Below are 20,398 nucleotides of genomic sequence, written 5' to 3'. Positions count from 1 at the left end.
GCTTTTTTTTCTTTTTGAGGTAGGGTCTTTATCTAGCCCAGATTGACCTGGAATTTACTATATAGTCTCAAGCTGGCCTCAAACTCATGGTGATCCTCCAACCTCGCCCTCCCAAGTGCTGGGTTTAAAGGCATGTGCCACCATGCCTGGCTCCCAGTGGCTGTTTACCACACAGCAGCGCTATCTAGTTGTGGGACTCCTCAGGCTAGCACTGAGAAGGATCTGGAATTTTCTGGTCTGTTCCATGCCCCTGTTCAAGGAAGAATCATCTACTTCCAGAGAGCTGTAGCATGAGCCCTTTCTTTCTTCCTCCAGAGGAGTTCCTCTAACTCCTGAGCACAGAGGCCACTTCCAGGGTGTGATAGCTTACCACGATCTCATTTCATTCCCCATCTTGTCCTTGGCCCAAAGCCTTTCCAGTTGTGCTAATAGTAGCTCACTGACCCAATCGTGGTCTGTCCAGGAGCCAGGACTATTTTGATTTTGTCCTCAGGAATCATGTGGTCTAAGGCGTGTGCAAGCTGGACTGCTCCCATGACCACTCAGCTGTGATGCCAGGAACGTTCTGGCCAACACACCTGTTCCAAAAGCTGGGCTAAATTCTACTTACCCACAGCCTCCATCTCATGCTTCCTGAGAGGCTGGTCCAAGAATAAGAGGTGGTAGGAACTGGCAGTGGTAGTGGAGGTGGTGGTAAAGGGCCTATATCCCTATCCACAACAAAGTAAGGGTTTCAGACAGCACTCAGTCTTACAGCTCTCCATTAGATAGAAGTATGTTCATCTGTACATTTGTGATATCCACTCAATGGGAACCTGCAACAGAAGTCTCAGTTGAGATAGAAAACACTGTCCTATGGAAGGCTGGGGATTTTCTCTCTCTGGAACCTTTAACAGTAGACGTTTATCTGACCAGCTTAAGTCATCATTCAGGGGTCTAGACTGGAATGCAGATCTCTCCTCCTCTACTGGAGTGGCCTGGATATTCTTCAAAGTCCAGTCGAGGGCCCTGGTCTGAACACTGGAGAAATGACATCTCATTAGGTCCAAGAGCAGTCCACAGCCTCCTGGGAAAAGATTTAGCATTTAGCTCACATGGCAGGCTCTTAGAGACCACAGTGACTACCTTGTCCTCAAGAAGCTGGCAAAGGCCTCTTCGAGGATCTAACCTGTGACAGATCGGAGAAGGTGGGATAAAGAGCACTTAGCTGAAGGGACAGCATGAGCAAGGCATACAGGCCAAATGGTGACAATATTTTTGTTATATGGTTTGCCCACATATCCATGGGTTTTGCATCTACAAATTCAACCATTTTTGGGTTGAAAACATGTTTTAAAATTATCTGTACTGAACATGTTCAGATTCTTTTCTTGACATTAGCCCCTAAATAATATAGTATTGCAACTATTTGCACATCATTTACAAGATATGAGGTATTATAAGTAATCATGAGATGATTTAATGTATACAGGATTGCACAGTTTCTATGTAAATACTGTGCCATATTATAGAGAGGACTTGAGCAACCATGGATGTTGCTATCCATGGGGATCCTGGACCCACTCCTCATGGATTACAAGGGAAGACTACTTCTTTCACAGATCAGCTAGCCACAGATAGGGAAGCCACCTGTCTCCTTCCCATGAAAAGGAAGGTTGGAACCCTGTGAAGCAAGCAGGACTGGAGCACAGTCAGGGATCAGAACTCCCAGAGTCCCTGCTTGTCTGCCCCGCAGGGCCTGCAGTCTCTCCTTCCAGCCTCCCTCTGCTCCTTTCCAATTAGCACGAAATTGGCTCCCACAACACCGTTGTGCTTTCCTTCTTGTTAGAATTTTAATATTGTATGAATCACAAGTCCCCGGCTGCCCTGATGTGATGGTCAGGGTCAGAGGTGTGAATTAAAACAACATGTGCTCCCAGCTGCTTCACTCGGGGGCTGTGAGGACAGCTGAAGAGGCTGCTGTTCTTTGTCACTGCTAATGAGAGCACTTCCAAGAAACGAGGCTCCAGCTCTCCTCAGTGAGCTTTAAACACCTTGCCCACATCACCGGTCATGGTAGTATGAAGGACTACCTCTTACGGAACATGTTACAAGTACAGTTTTGTTTAATCATTACATGACTTGATGATGTCTGATTAAGTGACATGCCGAAGACAGAGCCAGTCATGATAGAGCTAGCTTGTGAGTCCCAATCTCTGAGCCTTTAGAAAGTCCAAGCATTTCATTCTATGACTAGTGCAATCAGAAAAGTTCTGGCCTGAGAATGCTGCATGGCTTGGCCCTCTACCTTCTAAACCCCCAAGTCTCCCCTAGTTTCCATGATGAAGTTCTGACCCACGCAGACCCATGCATGATGCTTACTGAGGCCTGAGAAGGACCCTGGAGATGCACTGACTCTGTTATGTATCTCACCATCCAATGGGTTCAGGAATCTCTTCCCCAGACTTTCCCTTTTTTGAGCATCACTTAGCCCAGCTTCCCTGCCACTCTAGCTACCACATATTCCCTTCCTCTAAGCTTCCACTGGGCTCACTGCCCAAACCACATCTCCTATTTTGCCTTTACGCTCTTCCATCTGTAATCTGAAGACATTTTGTGTTTGAAAGCAGTAAGGACACATGCATAAGTACACATTTCACCTTGACAAGCAGGGTCCAAGAGCAAGAAAACAAATGTGCCAACAGTGCCAGCTGAAGCAGCATGACACCTGTACCCTCACCCCCTCTACAAGGACACTGAGTTAGTCTTACAAAGGCATACGATGAAAAAGACTGGGCCACAATCAGCAAGACTAAGTTGGTGCTACCATCTGAGTGAGGTTGGGAACAGTTTCCTCATCTGTGAAGTGGGTATAATGCTAAACCATCTGTCATAACAATTGGCTTGATTACATGAAATTACTTGTATGAAACCATGTCAGATAGTTTAAAAAGTCCTATGCCAATAGTGTCATCATTTTAGCTTGTCTCTCAAAATACCCAGCCCCTATGTGGACATTAGTAGATAACTATCAGTTAATGTTGTTTGAATTGGTTCATCCACCCCACTTACCAACTTCTGTGGGCTTTAGAGGCCATGGCAGATTCAACACTGAGAGAGCCTGCCTTCTTGCTGGATCAAATGAGAGGGAAGGGAAAGTGCCTTGGAATCTGTCAATATGAACTAACTTGGGGAACCATTGTGGTCCCCATTGTGGAGTTGGCCTGAGAGCCAGGTGGCCCTGAATATGGAGCTTCAGGCATGAAGGAACCTCTGTCTGAGTTGTAGGCCTGTTGTCACGGGGGAAACAACACTGTACTTTCCCCAGTGTTGTATCCCAACCTACTAAGGCTGTCTGACCTAGGGTAGTGCCCATGCTTTGGACGTGATCTCCAGGGAGACCCATTCCTCATCAGCCCTCCTGTCATTGCAGCATCCCTACCCCACGGAGGATGAGAAGAGGCAGATTGCAGCCCAGACAAACCTCACCCTCCTGCAAGTAAACAACTGGTGAGTTAGCATCGCCTGCCCACAGGTGCTTAGACTCAGGCGCACATGCTCAGCAAGGGAACGTGTTACAAGGAGAACAGACAGAACACCCAAACCTGCCTTGTCCTCAGCCCAGCTGCCAGCCCAGCTCCCGTGTGGGCTGGACACTGGGCCGGTTAGCCGTGGCCCTGGGCTTTAGCTGCAGCTTCTCAGCGCCCTCTGCTGGAAAATTGTGTCAGCAGCACACCCGGAATCAGGCCTAAGCCAGCCTGAGCATCCAGGCCCCCTTGTGCTTCACAGGCCTGCAGGAGTCTACCCAACTGTGTGGGGACTGAAACAAAAACATTCTGCCGAGCAGGGTGAGAAGGAGAAGGGAAATTCTCCGTTCTGACCCCACAGGGATCTCAGCCTACTCTCGTCTCTGTGCTTCTGGCTGGGCTATTAGAGAGCCAGGACTGGCTGGAGGAGAGTGGCCCTCGAGCTGGACCCCTGATCCGAATGCTAGTTGGAAGCTGTTGCCTGTCACTATGGTTTTTTCCTCTTCTGTTCAATTCTGGTGGCTTTTTAAAAATATTTTTATTTATTTTACAGAGAAACAGAGAAGGGGACAGAGAATGGGTGCTCTAGAGCTTCCCATCTCTGCAAATGACTCCAGATGCATGCACCACTTTGTGCAACTGGCTTTACATGGATACTGAGGAATTTAACCCATACCTCAAGCTTTGTAATTAAGTGCCTTTAACCGCTGAGCCATCTCTCCCCAGCCCCTAGTGGGCTTTGAGTAGGATTCTGACCCCTTCTCATGCATTCTTGTTATGCTTCCTGGTCACCAAGCCCCAGGTGACTTCACAAAGTTCTCAGTCCCAGAGGTCTTTGCATCTCCTGTGCTTTTTTGTTTGTTTGTTCTCTGAGGTAGGGTTTCACTCTAGTCCAGTCTGACCTGGAATTCACTATGTAATCTCAGGGTGGCCTTGAACTCATGGCGATCCTTCTATAAAGGTGTGTGCCACCACACCCGGCTTCTCCTGTGCTTTTACTCAAACACTATCTGTTTTCCTACTGGATTAGCTATTATACCCACCCCTATCACCACCCAGGTGGTGACTAACTAGTCTCCACTGTCACCTGGTCACTCTTGGGCAGGTTCATCAATGCCCGGAGGCGCATCCTGCAGCCCATGCTTGATGCCAGCAATCCAGACCCTGCCCCTAAAGCCAAGAAGATCAAGTCTCAGCACCGGCCCACCCAAAGATTCTGGCCCAACTCCATTGCTGCAGGAGTCCTGCAACAGCAGGGTGGCACTCCAGGGACGAACCCTGATGGTAAGCTTGGCATTGAGGATACCCCAGGGGAGGGATTTGACTAGTAGGACTCCTGGAAAGCAAAGATTCAAGGGCTGACTGTCTCCTTGCCCAAGGTCTCTATCACTGCCGCATCACACTGCTTATCCCTCCCTGCTCTCCATCAAAGCTTTATTAAAGGGGACACTTTTGTATTGTTTTTTTGTTTGTTTGAAGACAGGATCTCATGTAGCCTGACCTCAAATACACCATATAGCCAGGGCTAATCCTCTTGCCTCTGCCTCTCAAGTACATTATAGGTATGTAACCCACGGTACCCCCAGGTCTTACACACCAAAAGCAAATTCCCAAATAATTAGGAGCTGCTGGTCATCTGAGTCAGTGACTGCTGAGCAGAGCCCCCTCCTCACTTCTCACCCCCTAGTTGCTAAGCACAGTTATTAGTGTCTGCTCCGTTCCCCAAGGCCAAAGCCATCTATAAATACTGAATCAAGCAGCTGGCTTGTGAACAGAGGCCAAGGGGAGCTTTGTTCTCCCAGCTTCTCACATCACACCCTTCATACATGCTCTTCTGCTTGCTGGTAGCCTGGTCACAATGAATAATTCAGTCATCCAGACATTTCAGAGCTCAGCATATGAACAGCACTGTGTGGGCAGTGGGGTGGAGATGCCCCATGTGCCCGCACATATCTTCTTTCACATGGTTCTGCACAAGTTCCTGTGTGATGGGCCACCATCTGGTGAGGTAGATGTTAGGCTAGACCAGCCTGGGATACAATCCCGATTCTCATCATTATGGGTCTGTAGTTCATGGCTTAACTATCTGAAACTCAGTTTCCTCCTCTTTAGAGTAGATATAAGGTGTTCTGCCTTACAGAATTCTTCAAAAATCGAAAGTGCTTTCCAGGCCTGGTGGATAGTTCAGACGGTAAAGTGTTTGTCTTACAAGGATGAAGACCTGAGTTCAATCCCCAGTGCCAACTGGAAAAAAAAAAAAAAAAAAAGGCATAGTGATATACACCTATAATCCCTGTGCTGGGGAGGCAGAGACAGGCAAAGTCCAGGGGTTCATGGGGCAACTAGTCTAGCCTAATTAGTGAAGTGAACTCCATGCCAATGAGAGACTTGATTCAAAGAAAAAGACATAAATGGCATTCTTTTTAAAAAATATTTTATTTATTTCAGAGAGAGAGGGAAAGTGTGCATGGGTACTCTTGCTGCTCCAAGTAAACTCCAGACATGTGCCACTTTGTACATCTGGATTTATGTGGTATCTGTGGAACCAAACCCCAGGCTGGTAGGCTTTGCAAGCAAGCTTTTTTAACCATTGAGCCACCTCTTCAGCTCATGAGTGGCATTCTTAAGGTTGACACCTGAGGTTGCCCTCTGTAATCCATATATTCATGAACATATATTAACATGCATACACATGTGCACACACATGTGCACTCATATAAGTACAAACACACACATGCATTAGTGAAAAAAAAGTGCTTCCTGTGCTTACATAGAGGATGCTGAACAAATGGTAACCATGGGATGGAGCAGAGAAGCTGAGGAATGGATGGATGGCAGGCTTCATGCCCAAGATTTGTCTTGTTTAGGAAGCAGTGTCCTTACAAACAAGGACCCTGCCATCCCATGATCCAGCCCATCCACCTTGCCCATCACCAATGGTGCTGGGCCTGGCCATCAGCTCCTGCAACCTCCTGACCCTTGCCCTCTCCCATGCAGGTTCCATCAACTTGGATAACCTGCAGTCCCTGTCCTCAGACAATGCCACCATGGCCATGCAGCAGGCCATGATGGCTGCACATGATGACTCATTGGATGGGACAGAAGAAGAGGATGAGGATGAAATGGAAGAGGAAGAGGAAGAAGAAGAGGAACTAGAGGAGGAAGCTGATGAGCTGCAAACAACAAATGTCAGCGACCTGGGCTTGGAACACAGTGACTCCCTGGAGTAGTCAGGCAGCCCAGATGGCACTGGTCACCAAGCGGAAGAGGAGTGTCTTCAGGAGGGTTCAGGGTGGGGGGAGGGGACATGGGCAGGCAGCACCGAGGAAGTTGGGCCCTAGCTTCCCTGAGTCAGTAGCCTGAAGAAATGCAGAGGAGATGCCCTGCTCCTTCCCAGCCATCAAGCTTCAGTGAATACCCAGGTCCTGACCCTAGAACTGCAGAGTACTCCATTTGGCGGGGCCAGTCAAGCAGTCTGTGCAGAAAGATGGAGTGTGATCTGGACTCAGCAAATCCCCGAGGACAGGTGGCACACATGACCCTGCGTGGAAACAGACTTGAATTGTTTACAAGCCCTGCCCTGTGAGGTGGATGGGTGCTGTTTGCAGAGTGGACCTTTGCCAGGGAACAGATTTAGGAGGGAAAAGGAGAGGCAAAGAGGTCTGAGATCTTCCCCTAGAAGGATTGGGGGCAAGTGGGAGCCCAAATGCATACCCAGTGGCTGAAGGAGTGGGGTGCCTAAGGCAGCAACATATTTTGTATACCAGAGTGGGACCTAGACTCCACAGGGCTACAGATTGTCCCACCAGGACCCCCTCTCTGGATACAGCAACCATGGACTTCAGAGAGGGGGAAGGAAACCAGAAGGAACTCCTTCCTGTCTTGGAAATATAGTCAGTTGGTGGGCTCAATTTGTAGGAGGTTAAAAGGAATGTCTCCACCTGGGTTGGCTCCAGGACCAAGGAGGCAGGAGAACCTGGGCCAGGAGCTATCTAAAGGTGACTTTGGGGACCACAGATATCCTTAAGTGATCACATGACAGCTCCTGTAACCACAGAACCATGGTATCCTACCTTAAATGTTCCCACCCTCAGATGAGCTCTGCAGATGTTCCAGCTTCTCCATAGACCTTTAGAGGGGTGGGGCCAGGGTGGCTTGGAATCTTCCCACCCCACACATCCCATGATATCCCTTTCCAACCAGGCTGCCACCATCAGCCTCCCTTCTTCAACATATCCTTCAGAGAAGGCCGAAGAAACTACGTAAAGAAGCGCTAGCCCAATGGAAGCCAGGGTTTGGAGAAGGTGCCACATCTCTCTTCCTGCCAGTACCCTAAATGGCAGGGGATTGGCAGCCGAGAGCCTGCTCTGGTTCCCACCCTGCCCACCACGCTGACCTACACACCACCATTGTATCTGGCACTGGAAGAAGTGGGGCTCCTAGAAGGCTTTCTACCATCTTCCCTCACACATGCCCTGCAAGCCCACCATTGGCACCCACTCCTCCTGTCCCCTCCCACCCTACTATGGCAGAGAATGATGACAGGACTGACCACACATGTGTTTTCCATTGGGTTTAAGTTAATGGACGTACAGTTTCATTTGTAAATTGTGCATTAGCCATCTCCTTCAGTGGCAGGATGTGAGTGGCTACCTGGCTCAGCTGGAGGGAACCCACAGGACCCCCTGAGGCTTCTTCCCTACCTTGATAGGGCAGAGCAAAAGAATAGTCACTTTCCTGAGGTGTCCCTTAAATGAATGTATTTCTCCCCCAAAAGAGCTGATATTTAATGTTTTAATAGGGATTTTTGAGAAACAAATAACCTTATTTATAATCTGGGTGATCCAATCATTTTTTACTCCCTTTTGATGCCATAGGTAGAGGAAAGTCTAGCTTTTTTTGGCATGAGACTTTTACAACATGCAGTGGGATTAAAAACACAGTTCCTCTTCTGGTTCATTGTTCTTGTCAAAACATACACATACACCTCTTCCACTCACCATCTTGACAAGCATACAGCCTGGCCAGATGTGTATGCACACACATGTGTGCACACATACACGCCCACATCTCTCCCTCCCAGTCCCCTCCACCTGCCTAATGTTATGCAACCTCCTTCTGATGTATCCACCAAACCAGTACTGAATGTGGCCGCAAAGTTTTCAGTAAATCTTATCACCTACCACAATTCTGGTGCGCAGTTCTCTTTCCTGTGGCTGTCAGCTAGGTGCCTTTTGCCTTTAAAGGGGCCCTAGGTCAGATAGAATCTGAAGGCCCAGCAGATCCACTGACCCCAAAGAAAGGGACAAAGAGCTTTTGGGGTGACCTCAGGTAGCCTGTCTGGAGGGTATTATGGTCAACTTTGGCACACCTAAATTGTGTGTCTAGCTCTGAGAAAAAGAGTTTAGAGAGAAAAGAGTAAGGAAACTATACTACCCTCTTCTCACAATGTCTCTCCATTGCAGTGGGGAGTTCTCTCTGGTCCCTCACTTCCACCATTTTCTGCCTCCCTCAAAGGCCATCATTATATTTCCAACCTCCATCAGAGGTCATCACCATGCAAGTTGGTGCCACCAGAGCACACATGTCACTCTCAGATGCCCACCTTTCCCTGTCCTGGAGGTGAAAGGTCCTGGGAACGTAGTCTCAATGACATCTAGGCTACAGCTTTAACTGTGGTGCTAGATTCAGGATGGAACCTGTCCGGGAATCCCCAGAGCCAGGTCAGTGTTGAAGAAGGGGTGGTCACACAGGCAAATGGCCCCCAGAAGCTCTGAGGAAGGTCTGTGAGGTGCTGTTCTTACAAAGTTCAGCTTCATTCTTCCACCTGGACAGAGTTCTGCAAGCTCAGAAGCACTGCCTCTGCAGGGAGATCAGAAAAGTCAAGATTCCCTGAAGATAACATGGTACAGCCTCATCTCTCAGAACTAGGAAGACTGAGAGCTGGGCATGGGGATGCACACCACTTGGGGAGCAGGGGCTGGTGGATTGCTGCCAGTTCCAAGCCATCCTGGGTTAGTACATAGCAAGTTCCAGGCCAGCTAGGTCTATACAGTGACACCCTGTCTCACAGAAGAAAAAAATTGAATTGGGAAGAATGCTTTACAGTGGTTTTTAAGGAACACACCATTAAAAGATATGTTACCATGAAAAAAATATTTCCTCAGCTAAATAAGCCTGATATTCTCCTCTACATATTATACTTGCCTGTAGAGTTTCATGATACACATTAGTATAGTAAAGGCTTGGAAACATCCTGCAGGAAAGAAACCAGTTTAACTGTTTTAGCTATTTCCCAGATTTACTTGCCACCCAACCCTATTCTTTTCACAATTCCCAAGAAAATACATTAGAACCTTACATCTCAGAACTGGGAAGACAGAGCTGGTGGGGGTGGGGGTGGCACATGCCTGCTACCCTGGCACTCTGAAAGCAGAGGCAGGAGAATCACTGATATCTCTCTAGGATTCTGCATAACACAGACTGGGCAATACTGGTCTAAAGAAATTATAGACTAGCCTCCCTTCTCCCTCTTCTTTCTATATAGTTCTGTTATATTTTCAACCATACTGCCAACATGGTTAAAACAACAGAAGGGGGTTTGCTAAATGCTTTGGAATGTGGGCAGGTATGTTCTGAGGACAAAGCAAGCCCTTTCTCTGCATGACCCAAAAACATGACTCAAAGCAAGAAGCTGATCAGAATCCTTGTGGTAGTGAGAGAGACGGGATATTGGGGGAGCAGGTGGGCAGATTTCCTTAGCTCAAAATGAAATTTGGATATTAGGGCCTATGAAGCTATTCAGTCTGGCTTCTGACCCTGACTCCTAGTCTATCAGGAAAGGCATTTCAGGTCTGGCCGTTCTGCTCATGGCAGCTGGTGGTCTAAGCTGAGCTTCCTTGACCCAGGAGCTCTCAGCTGCCTTACATGGGCCAGGTGAGGACCGTGGCTCAGCCTGCAGCCTGCTCGATCTTCATCCTAATAAGGCCAAGGCTGAATCAACACATGTTTGTTGAACTGCTACTCTGTCTCAGGCACTGGCTTAGATACTAAAGATACAATTGTGCTCAATAAAGTTCTTTCCTCTGGAGAATTTGCATTCTACAAGAACCCTGGGACATCCTGCCACGGTTAGACCCATGTTCCCATCATCCTGTGATGGTGATACTTAACTTTATCCCTCAAAGCTGCAAATGACATATGCAGATCAAGTGTGATGTTCAGGTCACATTCAGCTGGCACACATTTTGCTTGGGCCACATATTGTTTTAAAGAACTTTTTTAACCAACATTAGAAATTGGAAGATTGCACATTTAAATAAATCAGATTTCTGGTCTCTCTTGAAAGTAATGCAGTCAATTTGGGACCCACAGTCCTATATGGCCATGATTGGGGGTACCTGAATCACTGCTGATCCTAAGGCACACTCCCCAAATCAGGACATCTGTCACTCCCGAGGTGGCCCAACACTGAGGCTAAGGATCAGCTGTGATGTAAGATAGAGCTGACCACATGTGGTAGATGAGTTATGCATTCTCCTTTCCTATTTTCTCTTTTCTCCTAATAGCTAAGTAGTTGAGGCTCTTTATTGTGTTTTGTTTTGTCTGGGGTATTTTTTTTAAATTGTATTTATTTGCGAAAGAGACAGAGAAAGAGAAAAAAGCAGATAGAGAATGGGTGCATCAGGACCTCTAGCCACCACAAATGAACTCAAGAAACATGTGCCCCTTTGTGTATCTGGCTTTTATATGGATACTGGGGAATGAAACTCTGATCCTTAGGCTTTGTAGACAAGTGCCTTAACCACTGAGCAATCTCTCTAGCCCTGTTTTTCTTTTATTTTGGGGTACTAGGAATTAGATCAAGGACCTCACACATGCTAAGCCAACACTGAACTATATCCTCAGCTTTAATTTTTGAGGCAAGGTCTCATGAAGTTGCCTAGGGTGGCCTTGAATTTGCTTTATAGCACAAGCAGATTTTAATTTTCAATCTTCCTGACTCAGCTTCCCAAAGAGCTAGGATTACAGGCTGATGCCACAAGGTCTTGTTGGTCTTGGTTTGCTTGTATCTTTGTTTTTGAGACAGATATTACAGTTAGAACTATGAACCACAGACCAGCCTCAAACTCACTATGCAGCCCAGATGGCTTTGAACTCTTCATCTTCCTGCCTCAGCCTGGGATTACAGGGGCTGAGATTGTAGGATCCAACTATCTTGCTTGGCTAAATTGTTTTTATCCCAATTGTTCCAACAAGAATGAGAAGGCAAGATAGTCCAAGAAGACTCTGCCTGTGAAACAAAAAGTTAGAGGCAATTTATCTGCAGAAATGCAGATGACTCTACCTTTTGTTACAAAATATACCTATACCTCATTCTTGAGAACCCCCACTTGTATGTCACTTGCCTACCTGGCCTCTTGGCCTCTAGAGATAGTCATGAGTCATGGGGCATGGGGCATAAAAACCACCAGGGTAGCTTTTTTAAAAATATTTTATTTTTATTTATTTATTTGACAGAGAAAGAGAGAGAGAGAGAGAATGAATGAATGGGAGTACCAGGGCCTCCAGCCACTGCAGTCAAACTCCAGACATGTGTGCCCCCTTGTGCATCTGGCTAATGTGGGTCCTGGGGAATCAAACCTGGGTCCTTTGGCTTTGCAAGCAAATGCCTTAACTGCTAAGCCATCCCTCCAGCCCCCAGGGTAGCTTTTATTAGTGCAGGTTATGACCTACCACCAGTGTTTCCCAGGAACATTGCTCAGACAAAATCGTTTCCAGAGCCAAGCATGGGAGTCCAGCACCTGGGAGGTAGAAGCAGGAGGATGGGAGTTTGAGATCAGTTTGGGATGCAAAGGAAGACCCCATGTAAGAAAGAGAAGGAAAAAGTGGAAGAAAGGAAAGAATTTTCAGTTGCTTTTTGAGGTTTCTTACCTTATTGCTCCTCCTTCTAACTCCCTTTTTCCATATGGACTACAGCCTCTAAGCCAATTATCCAATGGTGCCTACCAGGTATACAGTGTCAAGTTGAAGCCAAAGGATGAGCATGTTTATAGGACATCACAGGCCAAAGGATTGAGAGTGCTGATTGCATCATGCTCTGTGCACTTCCACTTTGGCATCTTATTTCCATCCCATGGATGAGGCAGGTTTTATTCTACCACTTCCAAGTGTATCATATATGTTTCTCAGCCTCTCTCTGGGCCAATCTCATTTAGACCCTTTGCAAATTAAATGCATCTCATTAAATTGAACCCATTTAGGACAATGCCCTTCAGGTGTGTACATCTTAGTACATCTTTCATTTTAAGACAAGTGTTTGATTTATTTTCATCTCATTACACTCTTTAAAATTATGTGCATCTCATTACACTCAGTGCACTGAGATGACTTATTTCAGGTGTAGACATTATACCGAATATTACCAGGCAAGAATATGATATTTTTTTCATTTCATTACAAGCCTGACAATTTATGTACATCTCATTACAATCAGCCATTTAAGACAATTCCCTTCAGTTGTGTGTATCTCATTATACCTTTTCATTTTCTGATTCTTTTTCATGTTATTTATTCAGAGAACTCACTTCAGGTGTGAATGTATATCATATTCAAGGAATTTCTAAGTGTTTGTTTATGTTATTGTATTGCAAACTATTTATCACATCCAACTCATTTAAGGCGAGATCTGTCCCATAGACCTCCTATGGCTCCTGTGCATTCAAGACCAGATCTTCCCCATAGACCTCCTGTGGCTCCTATACATTTAACATCAGATCTCCCCCATACACCTCCTATGGCTCCTATACATTTAAGATCAGATCTCCCCATAGACCTCCTGTGGCTCTTGTACATTTAAGACCAGATCTCCCCATAGACCTCCTGTGGCTCTTGTACATTTAAGATCAGATCTCCCCCATAGACCTCTTGTGGCTCTTTTCATTTAAGATCAGATCTTCCCCATAGGCCTCCTATGGCTCCTGTACATTTAATATTTTATTTATTTGAGAGAGAAATAGGCAAGGGGAGAGAGAAAGAAAGAGAGAGAATGGGTGCACCAGAGTTTCCAGCCACTGCAAATGAATTTCACATGCATGTGCCCCTTTGTGCATCTGGCTTATGTGGTCCTGGGGAATCGAACCTGGTTCGTTTGACTTTCCAGGCAAGTGCCTTAACTGCTAAGCCATCTCTCCAGCCCTCTTTACATTTAAGATCAGATCTTCCCCATAGGCCTTCTATGGCTCCTATATATTTAAGGCCAAATCTTCCCCATAGACCTCCTGTGGCTCCTGTACATTTAAGGGCAGATCTATCCCATTAGCCTGTTGTGGTTCCTGCACACAGACAGGAAGAAGGCTATATTTCCCCAGTTTGGGCCACAACTCTGACAATAACTTACCTTGTTTGTAGGAACCATCAAAACCAATGTTCCTGGGGCTGGGGAAATGACTCAGTGGGTAATACTGCGGTATAAGCATTCACACCTGAGTTTGTATCCCCAGCAACCATGTAAAGCATGTAACATGTGCCTATAATCCTAGTGCTGGGGAGGTTGCATCAGAGAATCCCTGAGGCTTACTAAGTCTAATTAAATTTGTGAGTTCTAGCTTCAGCAAGAGATCTTAAGTAACAAAGAGAGCAACTGAAGATGACCACTGCCTTTGACCCCTGGTCTGCACATGCACCCTCAACTTATATGTGCCTATACATACAAACACACACAGACACATGCACACCACCCATATAGTCACATGCCAAAAATAATTTAAAAATCCTTTCCTCACTGAAGAAATTAGTGGTGCCCAAGTTCCCCTTTGATTAATAGTCATAAAATTTCAGACACATAGATCTTGACTCAGCAGGTCTCAGTTCCTCTTGGGGAAGCTAGTCAGCCACTTACCCCTGCTGGGTAATTGACATTGATATTATAACCCAGTTCCCAACAGCCAGAGGACAAGACACTTCTTGTTACCCCACCTTTAAAACAATTATTTATTTATTTACTTACTTGTTTACTTCTGGAAATGGAGCCCTGTCTTTAGGTAGGTGCTCTACCACTGAGCCCCCTTTTGACTGTATGGTGTGTGTACCCACATGAGGATGTCTATTGGAGGTAAAATAGCTCTGCTCTCTTGTGATGGAATCTCCTTAGCCCCTTCAGGGTAGTGAATGGCTCTTTGTCTCTCCTCCAATCCCATCCTAGGCATGCTTAGCTAGAGTTCACCATAGAATTGCTGAGTAGGCTTTTTGCAATTATAAAGACCAACCTAGGAAATGAAAAATTTCCAGAGTCTGGGACTAAGTGCCCTTTCATTAGTGCCCAGAGATTATAAACTCCTGAGTTTGCTTTCATAAAAGGATCTTTAGCCAGGCATGGTGGCACACGCCTTTAATCCAAACACTCAGGAGGCTGAGATAGGATGAATGCTGTGAGTTCAAGGCCAGACTGGGACTAATTCCAGGTTAGCCTGGGCTAGATCAAGACCCTACCTTGAAAAAAAAAATTTTTTTTAAAGGCTCTTCAATGTAGTACTCAGAGCTGAAAATGCTGGATACTCTCAGTACTTTCCCTCCCAACTTGTATTTGCATCTTCACAGGAATCCATGTCCAAAGTTTTTATTTTTAAGGAAAAAGAAAAAAAGCATTTCTCCATCCCTGGAGACCACAGGACATGGCCTATGGGAATCTCAGCTGTGCACCCAAATGCAGTTATCTCTTTCTCACCTCACATTGCCCACTGCCTTACAGGACTACAGAGCCAGCTCATTTCTATATCTTCCATGCTCAATCTACCTGCTAGAGACAGGGCAGGGGCCGAAAGCCCAAAGACTGTCAACTGTGGACTCCAGACTCCTGTGATACCTGAGAGCCGCTGCAGGAAATCTGCAGGCCCTTCTGAATCTTTTGGATTCAGCCTCAGGTTCCCACCTGTTCCATCTAATCCTCGCACTTAAGCAGCTTCCCTGAGTGACGCTTTGTGTTTCTTCTTCTGTCAGCCCACCTGTCTCCTTGCCAGTGAAAATAGAATCTATTCTCTAAGCTCAAAATAAATCTGACTTGACACCTTCTTCCTCCCCTACTTCCTTGACTGAACCTGCTGAAAATTGGAATCCATCTCCTTCGTGCCCTCTGCTTTGTCTTCTAGAATCAGTATTTCCAGGCCTTCCTGGCCTCCCATTAACCAGGATTTAATGAGGGTAAAGCTGGGTGCGATGGCTCATGCCTGTAATCCCAGTACTTCATAAACTGATGCAGGAAAATCCTCATAAGTTCAAGACCAGCCTAGACTACATAGTGAATTTCAGGCTAGCCGGAGCTACATAGCAAGGTCTTGTTTTTTTTTTAATTTTATTTTTATTTTTTGGTTTTTCGAGGTAGGGTCTCACTCTAGCCCAGGCTGACCTGGATTTCACTCTGTATTTTCAGGGTAGCCTCGAACTCATGTTGATCTTCCTACCTCTGCCTCCCAAGTGCTGGGATTAAAGGCATGTGCCACCACACCCGGCTAAGGTCTTGTTTTTAATAACTACAACAACAACAAAATGTAAGGCTAGAGGAATAGTCTACACATGTCTTGTTTTTGTTTTCATATCTTCTGTGTCTCTTGGGTTGAAAATAATAGCCAGGACCCCAAAGCTAGAGGCCACAGCCTACAGCCTTTTCTCTATTTCCTCAACATTTGCTAATAAAAGTCACATTTTATGTGGAATACTTTACACCTATGCTAGACACTAAAGAGTCATCAAAAAATCCTATAAGAATTATTAACAATAAAATTACAATTAGCAGTCTCATTCTTAAAAATGAGGAAGCTATGGTTAAAAGAAATTAAGTAGTTTTCAAAAATTTATTAATTTAGATTATGTGAGACCCTGGGCTCAGCCTCAGTACTGAAAAACAATTATTTGGTTTGTATGTAGTATGGATAGGAACCAAGGTCAAAAATCAAACTCCTTTTAGAAGAAATTCTACCTGCCTAAACCTTTGCTTGACCAGGGCCAGCCTTCAGGGACAAGGGAGAAGATCTCTCCTACCCTGGTGTCCAAAGGTGCTTGCCTCTCTGCACTTGCTTTCATTTGCCCTCTGCAAAGGTCTCTAAATGAAACAGCATCCAAAGATGTGGAATGTAACCTCAGCTTGCTTCCCTACAGTAGCGTCTCCCTTAGGAAAGGGTCAGGACCCCTGTCCTTTGAACTGGGGAGACTGCTCTGTATGCTTTGAACACAGCTCTGCTCCAGAGGGGTCAGGAGGCCAACCTTTGGAACAGCTACTGGAATGAAGGAATGGGCAAAAGCCCATTAGTGAACCTTGGCTGATGGTGGTGCAGATGAGATTTATGTGTGTTGGAATTAGTTGTCTCCAAGTGATGTGTAAGTGATGGGAGCTGACAACCAGACTTTCCCTTCTGACCTGGGTAGGAAGGTAACTCCTCTCCCTCTTTCAGGATGTGTGGGATGGAGAGGACAGGAGCTGCCACCTGGGGTTTTAGGATTGACTGCTGGCAATGACAGCAGAATGTGGTGGAAATGTTGAAGAACCACAAAGGGCAGGACCAGTGAGATAGCATAGAACAGGTGCCCAGACAAAAGAGAGAGTCAACTGAGAGCAGAGGGCCCAGGAACCTGGGGTCTTGTCAGATTCAGCAGCATCAGTGGGGAAAACAAAATGGTCTGTTCAAGGAAGAAGGAGGAGAAAAGATGAGGTAGAAATACACTGAACTGGAATACAGACACCTGGCTCCTCCACTAACTTGCTTCTTTGGATCTAATTCATTTTCCTTTTCTGGTTGTTAGTGAGAAAGAGTGAGGAGTGGGACCCAGGGTAAAAGAAGGAAGGAGGGAGAAAGGTAGAAGAGAGAGGGAGGGAAAGTGAGAGAGAGAGAGAGAGTCCCTGGGGTTTTTCAGACAAAGCTATTATCAAAATGCCAACCAGCTCCTGCCTGGCCAATTTGCATATTCCACGCTGTGCTCTATGAAGCAGGATGAATATGCATGAGAGCTTGAGTGGGGTGTGGGGCTGCTGGGCTGTGGGCTAAGGTGGCTCATTGTTCTTTAGAATAAAGGTATTACAAAGCCAAAGCACCTTCCAGGTTAGCAGAATGGCCAGTGCTTCCCTCCTAATGAAAGGAGAGCAAACCCCAGGCTCAGACAGAAAGCCAAACTATTCTCTTATCCTTGCAAGGAAATACATAATCAGGCACCATTAACAAAGGGAGGGTCTCTTCTGTAAGAGTGGCATGTAATTACTCCCCTCTCCTGCATACTAATCATGGAGGCTGGCTCCTGATCACAGTTACCTCTCCTGGCTTCCTAAAGAGGCTGCCTCTCCCCACATCTTGCTGGCACCCTGGAGTGCCCCTGTTTTTGACCTCTGATGTAGACCAGTGATGCCCTCAGTGACCAGGTTGTGGTGGGAAAGCCAGGGACACAATGGAATCTCAGCAGAGCTAATGGGATGAATCCTGTTAAGTGCATGAAGACTTGAATTAAAAACGCATTCTAAGACAACTTCATAGTTTCTAGGGTTGTAGTACAGCGGCAAAGCACATGATTAGCACATGAGAGGCCCTGGTTCAATCCCCAGCACACATAAGACACACACAAAATTTAAAATAGAGGGTCGTGTTTGCTTATTGGTAAGTCTGCATCTCTTCTCCTAGGACCATTAGCTGAAGATCTTTATACTCTCGACATTATTCCAGTGAATTCAAAATGGGCTTATTTAACGGGGGGAAAATTCAACTTGGGAGTGGGGGAAAATGGACAGCTATTAAAAGTACTTGCCTGCAAATCCTGCTAGCCCAGGTTCAATTCCCCAGCCAGATTTACAAAGTGGCACATGTGTCTGCATAGCTCATTAGTATCAGCAAAATGCCCTGGCATACCCTCCATACATACATACTCTCTTTCTCAAATAAAATATTTTAAACAATCCAACTTGTCCAACAAACTCTAAGGCCACAAAAGCATTCCAATAAAATTTTCTTCTGGAGGGATCACCTCTGTCTCTCATCCTGAAATACATGTTGAAGAGTAGAGAAGGTGGAGAAATGCCCCCTTGCCTCGGCCCCGCAATCATGAGCTTCAGCTCTGCATAATTAAAAGCTGTCCTCTAGCTCCATGGTAGAGCTGTGTGTGGAGGCCAGAGGTTGTGTCAAGTGTCTTCCTCAGTTGCTGTTCACGTTGGGCCTCTCACTTGAAACCAGAGCTTGCCTATTTGGCTAGTCTAGTTACCCAGTATGCCTGGGGTCTCCTTTCTATCCCTGTCTCTGATGCCCTAGTGTTAGAATTACAGGCAGGCCACCATGCTTACCTAGCTTTGACATGGGTGCTAGAGGTCTAAACTCCTGGCCCTCGTACTTGTACAGCAAGCATTTTATCCACTGAGCCATCTCCCCAGATCCTTCATGATAGTTTTTCTTTTCTTTTTTTTAGGATCTTTATTTGAGAGAGGGAGATAGAGGGAGAGAGAATGGGTGTGCCTAGGCCTTCAGCTGCTGCAAACAAACTCCGGAAACATGAGCCACCTTGTGTATCTGGCTTACGTGGGTCTTGGGGAATTGAACCCGGGTCCTTTGGCTTTGTATCTCTCCAGCCCTGTGGTAGAGTTTTAGTCCCAGATCTTGATCAGACTGTTTAGAAAAGTCTTTTCTTTTCTTCTTTTTTTCTTTTTTAGGCAAAGTCTCATGCTAGCCCAGGCTGACCTGGAGCACACTATAACCCAGGCTGACCTCTAACTCATGGTGATCCACCTACCTCAGCCTCCCAACTACTAGGATTAAAGGCATACACCACCATGCTTCACTAGAAAAAAAAAGTGTTTAATTAATAGGAACACACCTGTGTTCAGGAACCTTCCAGACAGAGGACCTCCCTCCCACCTACTTGAGAGGATTCCTTTAACTGCTGAGCCATCCCCTCAGCTCCCCACCCCTAACTTTTTAAAAAATATTTTATTTGTAAGCAAAGACTCAGAAGATTCCTTACACACAGGACTCTTCTCTACTCTTCTCTGACTGCAGACATCCTAAACTTGAGTTTTGTAATCAAAACTGACTGGACCTTGGAAAGGCAGCTCCCCCTTGGGGCTCTTTCACATTGTTTCTACACTGCAGAATGATGTGCAGATGGGAAGGCTTGGAAGAGCATGGGGTTCACCTGTTACACTGTCCTTGCTTTCCTTGGGTTCAGACTCCAGCCAACTCAAGCAGTCTCAAGCAGAGATTTCTCAAACCTTGATACAAATACCAGCCACAGAGAGGGCTTGCTCAAGGTGGACTGTCACTTGGTAAAACTGGGATGGGCCAGGGATTTCGCATCTCTAACAAGACCCTAGGTATAGTATCATACTTTGAGTAGCAAGGATAGAAGGGCAAACAGTGCAAAATTTTCAGGGATGGATTTCACATTCCCTCTAAGCATCTAATACAGATAAAAGGCAAGAGAAATAAGGAGCCTCCATTCTCCTCTCCCAGCTCCTCCCGGACTAAGTGGGTCCCTCACACTTGAGATTTATTTTTAACCACCAGCAGCTTTGATTAGCTTGTCTGGGCTGCTCTAGACACCTGCTGGCAGGATAAATTGGGGGAAAGGAGTGGCTGACCCAGATCTGACAAACCCAAGAAAAGCGCTTGGGGCTTCACTGCTTCACCTTTGCTGACACTGCTGAAAAACCCCACATCTGGCAAAATATTAGACTTACCCATGACCTCAACTCACCAATGGCCCTTGGCATATGTATCCTTAGTACTAGTGAATTATAGATTTGAAGTCAATCTTTTTTTGTCAAAGTCCTAATATTTATTTATGTCAGTTTTAAAAACATATTTATTTACTTACTTGAAGATACAGTGAGCATGCCAGGGCCTCCAGGCACTGCAAACAAACTCCAG

At 46.0% G+C, this 20,398-nt stretch overlaps 1 protein-coding gene across 3 annotated transcripts in view; it reads left to right on the top strand.

Moving 5' to 3' along the window:
• The window catches only part of Pknox2 (PBX/knotted 1 homeobox 2), a 315,376-nt gene extending 306,682 nt beyond the window's left edge, over nucleotides 1-8,694 (top strand). For all 3 annotated transcript variants that reach the window (XM_045145311.1, XM_045145309.1, XM_045145310.1), the window contains 3 exons: nucleotides 3,413-3,489; nucleotides 4,612-4,790; nucleotides 6,504-8,694. In XM_045145311.1, coding sequence (XP_045001246.1) covers nucleotides 3,413-3,489; nucleotides 4,612-4,790; nucleotides 6,504-6,736 — 489 coding nt within the window. In that variant the 3' untranslated portion in view covers nucleotides 6,737-8,694. The remainder of the gene's footprint in view (nucleotides 1-3,412; nucleotides 3,490-4,611; nucleotides 4,791-6,503) is intronic.
• Nucleotides 8,695-20,398: the final 11,704 nt, after the last annotated feature.

The sequence above is a fragment of the Jaculus jaculus genome, chromosome 3 (genome assembly GCF_020740685.1).
Source record: "Jaculus jaculus isolate mJacJac1 chromosome 3, mJacJac1.mat.Y.cur, whole genome shotgun sequence".
NCBI lineage: Eukaryota > Metazoa > Chordata > Mammalia > Rodentia > Dipodidae > Jaculus > Jaculus jaculus.
This window is presented reverse-complemented; position numbering and strand designations above follow the sequence as displayed.